At 33.8% G+C, this 13,157-nt stretch overlaps 1 protein-coding gene across 3 annotated transcripts in view; it reads right to left on the reverse strand.

Annotated features, from left to right (window-relative positions):
- Positions 1-13,157, reverse strand: part of LOC148623335 (exonuclease 1-like) — a 60,391-nt gene that overhangs the window by 31,171 nt on the left and 16,063 nt on the right. For all 3 annotated transcript variants that reach the window (XM_088565117.1, XM_088565118.1, XM_088565116.1), the window contains exons 4-6: positions 12,238-12,361; positions 4,730-4,867; positions 2,348-2,563 (exon numbers count right to left, since the gene is read on the reverse strand). In XM_088565117.1, coding sequence (XP_088421243.1) covers positions 2,348-2,563; positions 4,730-4,867; positions 12,238-12,361 — 478 coding nt within the window. The remainder of the gene's footprint in view (positions 1-2,347; positions 2,564-4,729; positions 4,868-12,237; positions 12,362-13,157) is intronic.

Raw genomic sequence — 13,157 nt, forward strand, 5'->3', positions numbered from 1 at the left:
TTTTTGCCAGATCAAATATTCCCAAATATTTAAAGATGTTTGAAAAAGTTTACGACTATAGACACATTAGTGATGGCAATAGCTTACCTGACCTTTTGGCCAAGGGAGCTAAAAATTAAAAAGCCTGCCGACTATCTTACAGAAAGAAAGAAGAAAATAAAGCCAAAGTTACTTCTTTTCTATCCTAGAATCAATTGTAAACAGACATGTGAGTGTGCTATTTGCCATGGACTAAGTCTATTACATTTTTTATCTCTGCAGATTTGGTTTTATTGAATTATGAGTTTGGTGTCACTGATTTCATTTCAAAATTTAAAAAAAAAAAAATTTTAAAATTTTTAAAAATCCCTACCTACAGATCCTAAAAAATTTTAGAGGAGTGATCAGAAACACAACATTATTATTTTTCAGCCTATGCATTTATTGTAAATGTGTAAACAAATATCATCTGATGTCTATTGTCTACAATGCCTCACCTTCCTATGAAGTTTCATCAAAGACCAGTGCTCGTCTACAGCCACCAGTCTGAAGCAAGGGCCAGTAAAAATTGATTCTAGTTAGTGAAATGATGTGTACTTTTCTTGTTTCAGCTAGTTCAGGGAGTTTCTGATGCTCATCTCTTAGAAAGCTGTGAGACGAGATGAGCATGAGAAAATCCCGCGAGTTGAAAAATATTTAATAATCTGTTTATCGCTGTTTTGCTGAATTGTAAGGTATTAGTTTTCTTTTATTTTTAGTTTTTCTGACCTAAATATGTGAGTTTTATAAGCACTGCAAAATTTCCATATGGGTCTATTCTTTGGCCATGTGCTATGTGATGTCACATATGTTGTGCAGCTGTGATTCACATCATTTGAAAAAGAAATTGGCTAACTATGACTGTCCTGTTTAAAATTTGAGGAATAATTTTGGAATTTATTCATTCTAATTGGGTAAGTTACTGTATTAAATCATTTTCCATTGTAAACTAGAAAATATTGCTACAAATTAGCCATTATTTCATATGCTGTAAACAAACAGACGGTTATTTGGGTTATCAAATATTCCTACGCAGTTGCTTGTATGTCACACGAGGACATAGAAACTAGCGATTATTTCCATTCTCATTCGACTGGTGTGAGATTGAAAATTATCCTATAGCAGGATCAAAGGGATTCTAAACAAAATAGTGGTAAGATTGAATATGAGTTATGGATGGCAAATAGTTTATTGTTATAACAACATTTAAGATTAGCCTCAACAAGTATTGTAAAAAAAAACCTCACAATCTGCTTTCCTTTTCTAAATAATAGGCAAAAACTGATTAAAATGTCAAACATAACACTTTCAAGAACCATACCTCCAAGAAGAGTAACAGATTTTTCTGAAATTTGCACAAAAATAGATATTAAAATACTGAACATTTTATCCATTCACATTAATCATAAATCTGCATTAGTTTTCTAAATAATAGGCACACTGCCAAAAAAAGATAAAATTAACAAAAAAGAGCAATACCTCCAAAATTAGTGAATCAATTATCTAGAAAATTTCAGAGAAGACAGATTTCTTCTATCTGTTATGGTTTTTGAGATATAAACAAAAATATATGGTGATACCCCTATGTTCTATTTTTTATGACAGTCGCCATGTTTTTTTTGGCAAGGGACCATATAGGTGTAATACCACTATTTCAGAAACCAGTCGCCTGAACATACTAGAAAGTAGTTCGTAATGACAGAAAGTAGTCCCAATATTGCACCCTATCATTCTCCTTGTTTAGTAGAGGTATACAAACTTGGTGTCATCTGAAAGCTGAATGAAACAGCAATACTCTAAAAACTTCATTTTCTTTATTAAGTGTAGGGTAAAACAATTCTGAACAAAAACTCTAGGCCCCTTGATATGGCTAAATTTCAAAACGAAAGTAGTGATTTCTGCACCTGTCTACTTTCACTTTACCGTTCTTTCTTAGAAGGCACATAAGGTATGTTGATATTTTTATGAGAGTTAAGGTAAAGGGTGACCATCATAATGATACCCCTCTAGCACCATCAGTACTAATGTAAAAAAATTTTTGAGCCTTATAAAAGCTGAATTTAACATAGAAAGTAATGGAGACCAAAAATAGTGGTATGACACCTATAAACAGATACAATTTTTAGAGTGGACATGCTAAGGATGATTGTCACCAAGTTTCATCAAATTCTGTTCTGTGATTTCAGAGATTTTTAAAGAAAAGTTAACAACAGTAGACAACAACAGACACCAAGTGATGAGAAAAGCTAACAAGGCCTTTTAGGTCAGGTGAGAAAAAAAGTTTATGTAAATTACAAAACAGGACACAAATATTAGTGATTTAACTTACTGTACGCAGATCTGCCTGTCTTGCCAATTTAAAGACTTTACAAGCTTTTGCAAGTCCTATGCCCGGGAGAGATGACAAATAATCACATCCAGATAATATACACATGTAACGGAACTTTTCAAATGTATAAAATCCATTCTGTATTTCTAATACTTCATTCAATCTAGTCTTTTCTATCATAACTCCATTACCAAGTACATCCATTTTAAATATAACCTGAAAACAGTGAAGTTTTTGTATTCATGAGTAATTTTGTTAATAAATATTGTCTTTGCTCATGTAGGTGTTCACACTATATTAACCTGTTAACATTTTCTCTCTTTTATCAATCACTTGTAGCCCTACACTTCTGTACAATTTACCAGTTAACAGTTTCTCTGTTTCTGCTAACTCATTAGTAACCCCTATCATTTTCTACAATTTACCTAATAACATTTTCTCACTATTATTAATCACACACAATCCTTACACTTCTGTACAATTTACCTGTTCATAGTTTCTCTCAATCTTCACTATGAGTTTTTAAAGAAAAACTGATATTACTGAGACACTATACAGAAAGAGACATACCATGACTAATCACCATGGTGGTGGTAATTGCTAAATATTTTCAAATTGAATATCTTTTATACTTCTAAAGAAACATTCAAACTTTTTTGTATTCAAATCAGCATGTTCTACCACTCTGAATGCTGACAAAAATATGACAATATCTCTGATAGTAACAAGAGGCTCCCAGAATCCTGAATCGCTCACCTGGTTAAAGTTTGTCTTTAAGGCCAATACATTTAACAAGAAGTTGTCCAACAATTTTGACTTATCATAAGGATCATTTCAGTGATTGAAAGTTTCTATCTGTTATAGTTTTCAAGATATTGACTGAAAACTGAAAAAAAAAAAAAACAAAACCAAAACCCGTCATTTTTTCATCTTTCAAGGGCATTAACTCTTACAAGGAGTCACCTGACAACTTTGATCCCTGAAGACTTTTGAAATCCTTATTATAAGGGTCATTTCAGCAATTGAATGAATTTGGCTAAACCTAACATTTTTGGAGATATGTGCAAAAAATTACTGTCTGAGCCCTATGTTCTATATTTAGTAAGGATGGCCATGTTTTTCAACAAAACAAAAATTACCACATCAGTTCTATGCAGGATATCCCAAGGAACATTCATTCCAGGTTTGGTTCCACTTGGTCAAGTAGTGTCAGAGGAGAAGATTTTTTAAAGAAATAACATTAAAAGCAGCAAAAAAAAAATATCAAAAAAGGGCAATAACTCCAACATGGCTTAACGAATTAAAACCAAAACTTGGCTAAACCTAACGGTTTTGGAGATATATGCAAAAAACTACTGTCTGATCCCTATGTTCTATTTTTAGAAACAGCCGCCATTTTTTTAGATGAATCACAAATCCCCAAATCAGTTCTATGCAGGATACCCCAAGGAACATTCATACCAAGTTCAATTCTAATTGGTCGAGTAGTTTCAGAGGGGAAGAGTTTTGTATAATTGTTAACGACGATGTACGATAATGGACGCCAAGTGATGACAACAGCTCACATGGCCTTTGGCCAGGTGAACTAAAAAAGTAATTCAATGTCCACTCTGTTAGTAGTTACCACTATCAAGGTGACTAGTTGTGGTTTTGTCTCTTTCTGTACTGTATATATCGCCTGTGGCACATGGACTCTATACAACCATTTGACACCACCAAAGTGGTCAGATTCCTCAGGTATCTTTTATTGTTTGCTTGTATGGAATTGTGATGAAGTGATGTTTCAGTAACATAAAGTCAATAGACTCTGACTGTGGGGCAAATTGATGAAAGAGATATGGAACTGTGAAGTATTGATGCTAATGTAACTACATACCACCTAATACATGTGATTCATGATAAAGTGACCTAATCAGAAAACTTAACATTCAAATCTTCACAAAAAATTTCAAAGCCAATAGATAGTGACTGCAGAGGCATATGCATGAAATTGATAAGAATTGGGATAAAGTAATGCTAATGCAACTGCACACTAAATACAACTGACCTAGTACAAGTGATTTATGATAAACTGACCTAATCAGAAAACTTAACATTAAAATCTTATAGTGGACACCAACACCAAAAAAGTAGTTCCTAACTGTCTCATTCCATGACATTTGTCACATTTACAATGTTCTACTTTTATTTACAGCTGCCATTTTCTTTTGATTATAAATATATGTGTATACTTGATACAATTTTGAAACTATACATCCAAATATTATTGAAACAAATACAAGCAGCATGAGATCTATGGTTTCAGAGGAGATTTTTGTCAATGGAAAACAATGGACACCAAGTGATGGTACAGATATTTATGTTTCCAGTTGACACACTTACCTTTTCACAACCAAACAGCAGTAGATCTGAATCTTCAGTTACAATTATCTGAGCAATACCAGCCTTATTGAGATAAGCTAATTGTGAATCTGCTTCATAAGGTGCCTGTATGCAGTCTATCCCCCTCTCTCTACATACCTATAACAATGGAGACATGTCAATTTAATTCATGAGAATACTATGGAGATTACCCAGTGACCTGCTAAGAAGTATTTCTACATGCAATGTCAATATCTGCAAGCGTTTAAAAAAAAGGTCTGGAAAACTGAAGATAGACTGATGGACAGGTCAAAAACATTATATCCTTTGCAACTTCATTGTGTGGGGTATAAAAACATCAGAGTTGGAGAAGAAGAGTTTTGAAAAATTGTCAATAACAGCAATGGATGGCAAACACAAATAATGGCAAGTTTTGTTATGAAAGATAAGACCCAAGCAAGGACATAACTGTTTCTTGCTGAAATATATTAAAAACATCTAGAAAACATTAGTGAAGTCTGTCCATGAATCCATGATTTCCTGTCACTTCTAATCATGATCATCTTGTGAAATCTGTCCATGAATCATGGATATCCTGTCACTATCTCCCATCTTGTACCAGATGGAAAAAACTAAAAATAGGTGATGCACAATGACCTCATGAGAAAAAAAAATGAGTGAAAGTTTCATCAAATTCCATTCTGCAGTAGAACTAGGGACAAATGAACGGGCAGCATGATCAATATAGACCTCCCGCTTAGATGAGGGTATAATGAAGAGTCAATGTGTTGTTGGCATATGGTTTTTTCCTCATCCACTAGAGACCTGTGCACTGGCAAGTAATCTCCTTATATTGAAAACTGCAAATCAATTATGTCTGGTGAATTGAGTCAACTACGGATGTTCTTCAGGATATTACACCTTGCAGTATTTAGAACACCTTTGTGTGATGTCTTCCTGTCATTTGATAGCAAAGTGTTTTTGTTGTCTAGGAGGACACTTCTAGGTCCTTCCAAAGAAGCTGTGTTTGTAAGTACATGTGATTCTTCATGATGATAAATGAAGCCCAAACATCTTTACAGCTAGATGAAATAGACCACTTCAAATTTCAATAAAAATCTAGGTTGGCTACTGAATAATTTAAATAGCTCTCTAGGTAGAAATCTGCCCTACAATATACCAATGTGTCCTACTCGCCTGTGTGATCTTTTGGACGCTGTCTTTTAAGTTAGAAAGCTGTCAATTACAATGACCTTAACCTCTATATTAAACCATGCACCAGTTTGTTTGGATAGCTTGTACTCTACAATTAAGGGATTTACTTGTTTCAGATTGGATAACATTGTTCATTTTATTTAAATATTCATTGACTAAAACCATTTTGATTTTCAATTATGTAATTGAATTTCCTTTAAGTGGGGAAAATGTGTAACAGTGACTTGATTCCCTTATTGTTTTTCAATCGAGAGATAAAAATCCCTAGTGTTTTAATTCCATCAACCAAATTTCCTAAATGATAATGATATGCGAGTAGTATAAGTAGTAAAAATATAAATCTGTTTAAGGTTATATTGGACGACAAGTAAGGTATGTAGGAAGGTAAAACCATTTTATTTTAAATTATTTTATATATAATGTAGACACTTATGGGAGGATTTCATGACTTTAATAGTGCTCAACTAAAAAATGATAATTTAGCAGCATTTCAACAAAAAATACAAATAAAATGTCCTAGGATTCGTAGAAAAAATAGGATAACCTTAAATAGATACATTATTTTTCTTGACCTAAATTATCCTGCAATTATATCAAGATTTTGAAGAGGGTTTTCATGAAGGGGAATCATAAAAAATGGGGCATGGTACTTGGGGGAAGTAATTAATGGACATAATATTGGTTAAAATTAAGACCAGTGATCATTATGGGAGATGACGAGTGAATCAGTGACTCACAAAGTTAACAAAGTACCAGTTCAAAAATTGTGAACATTTTTGTTGTCTACGGCAACACTATTAATATCTTGTTTTCCCGAGTAAATAGTCCATTTCTTCTTTTCTATTTTCCTTGGTTTCCTGTGAAAATATATTTGATTAGCCTCAGTGAGCTGTATTAGCTAAATGATGAATGAACATCTAGGGACCATAAATATGAATATTTATTTTTATTAAACAATTTTATCCAATCAAAAACAAGTAAATCACTTAAATGTAGAGTACAAGCTACCCAAACACACTGGTGGATGATATAATTTAGAGGTTAAGGTCATCATTATTGAAAGCCATTCAAACTTAGAAGACAGTGACCAACAGATCACACAGGTGCTCTGTGGTAATTAAGTAGGACATATTGGTATAATGTAGGACAAATTTTTATCTAGAGAGCTATTTAAACTAGAAATCATTCAGATGGAATCCATCTCTGTGGGCCCAGCCATGGCAATCAAACCACATATACTAGTGGATTAAGGTGAACTATTCACATTCTAAATATCAAAAGCCCACATGAAAAGATCAAAAATTTACAGCCAGGACAAGTTTGTCACCAAAAAAAATAGGAATATGAACATGAGGTCAAAGTTCAACCTCATAATCCACTAACCATGGACCAGGACACATCATCTTTATGTGATCTACCCACATGCTAAATATCAAAACCCACATTGAAAGAAACACAAGAGGATTCTAGGAGACTGAATCACTCACCTGGTTAAATTTTTGCCTTTCAAGGGCAATACTTCGAACAAGGAGTTGTCTGACAATTTTGATTCCAAGAAGACTTTGGTAGGACTTATCATAAGGATCATTTCATCAATCTATTTTCAAGATTTTGGCTAAAAACTGCTAAAAACGTAATTTTTTTTGCCTTTCAAGGACAATAACTCTTACATGGAGTCGTCTGACAATTTTGATTCTGAAGACTTTTGTAGGCCTTATGAAAAGAATCATTTCAGCAATTGACAATTTCATTCTATCTATCATAGTTTTCAAGAAATTGGCTGAAAACTGTAAAAAAAAAAAAAAATCATTTTTCACCACTCAAGGGTAGGAACTCTTACATGGAGTCATCTGACAACTTTGATCCCTGAGAGACTTTTGTAGGCCTCATCAATTAAAAGATATTAGCTGAATCTAAGTGTTTTGGCCCCTATGTTCTATTTTTAATAACAGCAGCCAAGTTTTTAACAGATCAAAAATCCAAACAGTTTCATTTAGTATACCCTAAACAACAAAAATACCAACGTTCATTGAATTCTGTCTAGCAGTTTCTGAGAAATAGGTTTTTGAAAGTAATAGCATCAAAAACAGCAAAAAATGTCAAAAAATGGCATTAACTCTAAAATTGGTCAACAGATTTTCACTAAAATTTGCCCAGATAGACCTCATCATGCTGAATACTTTTATCCTATGTCAGAATTTGGTTAAACCTAATGGTTTGAAGATATATGCAAAAATCTGCTGTCTGACCCCGATGTTCTATTTTTAGTAACAGGAGCCAAGTTTTTAACAGATCAAAAATCCAAACAGTCATTTTGTTTCGGATACCCTAAATAACAAAAATACCAACTTTCATTGAATTCTGTATAGCAGTTTCTGAGGAGAAGATTTTTAAAGTTATAATATCAAATTCAGCAAAAAAAGTACAAAATAGGGCAAAAACTCCAACATGGGTCAACAAATTTTCATCAAAATTTGACCACAGATAGATCTCATGATGCTGAATATTTTTACCAGTCAAAATTTGGTTAAATGTAACGGTTTTGGAGATATAAACAGAAAACTGCTGTCTGACCCCTATGTTCTATTTTTAGTAATGGTGGCCATGTTTTTTTAACAGATCAAAAATCCAAACGGTCATTTTGTGCAGGATACTCTAAGGAACAATCACCTTCAGTTTCATCCAAATCCATTCAGTAGTTTCAGAGAAGTATTTGAAAGTTATAACATCAAAAACATCAAAAAAAAAGCACAAAAAGGGCAGTAACTCCAACATGGGTCACCAGATTTTCACCAAAATTTGACCACAGATAGATCTCATCATGCCAAATACTTTTACCTGTCAGAATTTGGTTAAACGGTAATTTTGTGCAGGATACTCTAAGGAACAATCACAATAAGTTTCATCCAAATCCAATTCAGTAGTTTCAGAGGAGATGTTTGAAGAAATTGTTAACGAAGACAGACGAGAACAACGGCAGACGCCAAGTGGTGGCAATAGCTCAGATGGCCTATGGCCAGGTGAGCTAAAAAGTTACAACCCAGACACAAGTTTGTCACAGAAAAATTAGAACATTTGAGCTTAGGTCAAAGTTGAAGATCATAGGCTACTATCTGTGGTATGGGGCACATCATCTTTACGTGATCTCCTAACATGCCAAATATCAAAAGCATACATTGAAAGACAAAAAAGTTACAGCCTGGATATGAGTTTGTAAAAAACGGACAGATGGACAGAGTAATCACTATCGGGTGAGTGCCTTTTTTCATGGCAGGCCTCATTACTATACCTAGAATTGTATTGATATTTCAACTTAAGAGTGCTGTACATTCTATAGAGAAGTGACAACAAGTCTGAACTGATATTCTTACATTACCAATTAAACAGGGCTATCTAAGAACTGAGATATTAGTACATTGCATTACGTCTATCAAAATGAAGGGTATCTCAGAACTGAGATCTTAATATTACCTTCATCAAACAAAAGGCCATCTCAAAACTCAGATCTTAAAATTACCTCCTGTCAGGGATTATAGGCCCCATTCATTGTACTTACGTCACATCCATGTGACATTCAAGTTTTCAGTACTAATACAAGTATGAAAGCAGTCTGATGTTTTTTTTTTCATTTATACTTGTTTATAGTGTCCAATTCAAACCATTGTACGATATTGGTGCCGTGATCCGGATGGTATCCAAGCTGTCTTCAATTACGCGCAGGTTCAAGACTTCTAAATAAATTCCAGGAAATCTGTGATGACAAAAATGTAACAGTGAATAACCAGAAGCTAACAAGAATCATCAATAATCTTGTAAAGAAGCTGGAGACTTTACAAACATTAGATCAAGAAATTATACAGAATTCAGAAGAAGTGGACATTGAAAGAGAAACTGTTGATTCAGATATGTATGCTTATATCTTAGATGAGAAAATAAGCGAAATTCAAAATCTCATTATTGTCAATACTTCTACACTAAACATAAAAGCAGTAGAGTTCTTTAGTTCAATAGAATCTACTTCAGCACAATCCCAGCCATCCATCCAAAATCAGACTGCATTAGCTCAACCAAATCTGCAATAATTAAACCTGCAAATACCCTGCAGCCCACACAAGTTCTCAGCCAGCACAAGTTCTCAGCCAACACAAGTTCTCAGCCCACACAAGTTCTCAGCCAGCACAAGTTCTCAGCCAGCACAAATTCAACCCACAAGTCCTCAGTACATTCATGATCAGCATAGCTATACCCAGCCTAAGACAGAAATGCACAGCAATACACGTTATTCAAACTTCAGAATATCCAAAAACACAAAGTTTTACTAGAGTTCATGAATACAACAAGTTGCCCAAATTGAATCTTCCCAATTTTGACAGAAATATTATGCAATGGTGGTCATTTGGGATTCCTATGAGACATTGGTTCACAATAATTTTACTCTTAGCAATGTTCTGAAGTTCAATTATTCAAAATCACTTCTTCATGATGAGGCTTTGAAAACCGTCACAGGATTATCACTTACACATGTTAATTATAAGAAAGCTATCTCTTTGCTCTGAGAAAAAAACCCCCAGAAAATCATGTGTAATCAGACAAAAGTACATGCAAGCCCTGGTCGATATTCTAACACCAAAGTATTCATTATCTAGCACAAAAACTACTATGATGAAACTGAAATACGCATTCTAGGTTTAGAGGTATTAGGACAAAGCAAGGAGACATATGAAGCATATCTTGTACCTATCATTCTCAACAAACTACTGTATGAAATCCACAAAAATATTGCTAGACAATATGGATCAACAGACTTAGATTTGAGTGAGTTACATCTTGCAAATTTTGTACATCATAGATGCAGGAAAGATGTTCATACAAAGTGAGCAGCCTACAGCAACAGCTGCCTTTCTAACACTAAATTGAGACACCACACTGACTACAATCATGTGGAAAGGAGTAACAACAGCAAAAGCTCAAACTTTAATGACTATAAACAGAAATTTCATATTGTAAAGAAGCACATTGTCTACATATTGTACAAAAGTAACAGATCATGATGCCTAGATGTCAATCATGAAAAGAGATCGCAGTGGACAGAAAAGCACAGAAAGTAGTATGCGCAAATTTGATATTTAACACTATAGAGTTCTTATAATTTATGGAAACCGTGAAAATAGATACACACTAATATGTTCACTTGACAGAAGCCATGAAAATTAGTATGTTTACAGTATATACCTCACCATGCAGCGAAAAAAGATTAAACCACAAAATCAATCCAAGTAGTATTCAAGTGAAGTTTTTAGGAAACCCAGAATATCGACTTGAAATGACTGCTTGATGGATACTCCGCTCTGAACGATTTAGCCAGCATAATATTAAGATTTCTTTAATACAACTTTGCCTTCACTACTGATATTGAGAAACTGTGTTGGCTTAGAGACACAGGATCCAGATGTCACCTGTTTCTTTTGGTTTGACACACCAACAGATCCATTAACACATATTCCAATGGACCATACCAATGATAAAATACTAACACTATTGCATCTACTGTATGGGAGACAAATTGAAACTTTATCATATTCAGGATCAACAATTGATACTGATGAGGACAATGTACAAAACATGAAACTGTTAACCAACAACTTTTTACTCAATCACGTATTATTAATGACTTTTGGAACCAGTGGAGTCAAGAATACCTTAGCTCACTAATGGAACATCACTGAAATACAGCAGTCAACACATTATAGCTATTATAAAGTGATTCATGGAGAAGATTTCATTGTCATTTTACACACTTACAATGGTACTACATCTAAACCAATCCATTTGAACTCATATCAAAAGATAAAGATGAAACATCCAAGTCCAATTCTGAGCAGATGAGCAAAGTCTGATGCCAAGAAGAAAATCATGATTCTACCCAGATGCAAAACTTAAGAACATTTTAAAATGCATTTATTCAGTGAGAAATTGTCTAAGTCCCTTTATTGAGTTAACAGACACACAGACATTAATTCAGTTTTCACAATGCTAACTGTTTACAGAGAGACAATTGTAAAGTTTAATATTTTCCTTTTCATGATGTTCTGTTTTTGATTCATTTGTTTAATTGCATGCCCCTAGTATGGCGGGGATTGTAGGCCCCGCTCATTGTACTTAGGTCACATCCTTGTGACGTTCATAACATTTTCAGTACCAAGTATGAAAGCAGTCTGACATTCTTTTTCATTTATACTCAAGTTTATAGTGTCTGATTCAAACCATTCTAATATACCTCCATCAAGTGAGCTATGACCTTAGTATTACATTACCTCCATTAATCGAAGGGCCATCTCAGGACTGATATCTACACATTTCTGTAAACAATCTCTTGCCTCTGCTCGGTTCCCCTCCCTTAACAATTTGGCAGCTTTTTTTCTGTTTATCTCTCTCTTCCTGTTCAAAAAAATATAATAAGAAAAAAAATCGTAAAAAAAAAAATATGTAACACTGGACTAGTTACTACTAGTAATTCAAAACTTATAAGTTAAAAAAGGTTACTAGAGGGTCTTAAAGGCTCATGTGGAGCACTTTTCTTCGACTTAAGAATATTTAATGTCAGAAATTTACAAATTATCCAGCAATTTAAACATTTTGTTATAAATTTGATTAAATTAAAATGTTAAGACATATAAAAATATTGACCTCATCTGCCTTTAAAAGAGCACAAATATTGCACAGTGTCTATTCAATTGAACTGACTTCTATTCCATTTGTTCTAGTTGAGCAAAAACTAATCTACTACACAGTGCTTGAAACTTGTGGAAAATACAATGTCATTATCTTGTAGTAACTCACCTGGGGGTAGAATTCTTTCAAAATGTAAAAATCCAAGTATGGGCGCTCATACCAGTATTCCCCACATGCCCATATATTGGACACAGATCTTGTGTATTACAGGTCTCTAAAATTTCAGGTCTGAGTTGCTAATCTGGGTAATCTGAACCCTTCCCCATGAGCCCTTTTTTTATATATTAATCTCAGTGCCCTGACAAAACTTGTCAATTATCAGTTCCTGAAAATATTGCAAGTCCCATAACTTCTACAAAATTTGTTAAAATCAGAATGGCACATCTTAACCTTATAATAATACATCCTACCAAATATGGAAGGAATCTGTCAAGTGGTTTCAGAGGAGTTGCACTCACACAGTCTTTTGCCATTATGAACAGCTGGAAATACAGCGGATCCG

Source organism: Perna viridis, chromosome 2 (genome assembly GCF_037379345.1).
Source record: "Perna viridis isolate PV_CMFRI_1.1 ecotype Kerala chromosome 2, ASM3737934v1, whole genome shotgun sequence".
In the NCBI taxonomy this organism is placed as follows: Eukaryota; Metazoa; Mollusca; class Bivalvia; order Mytilida; family Mytilidae; genus Perna; species Perna viridis.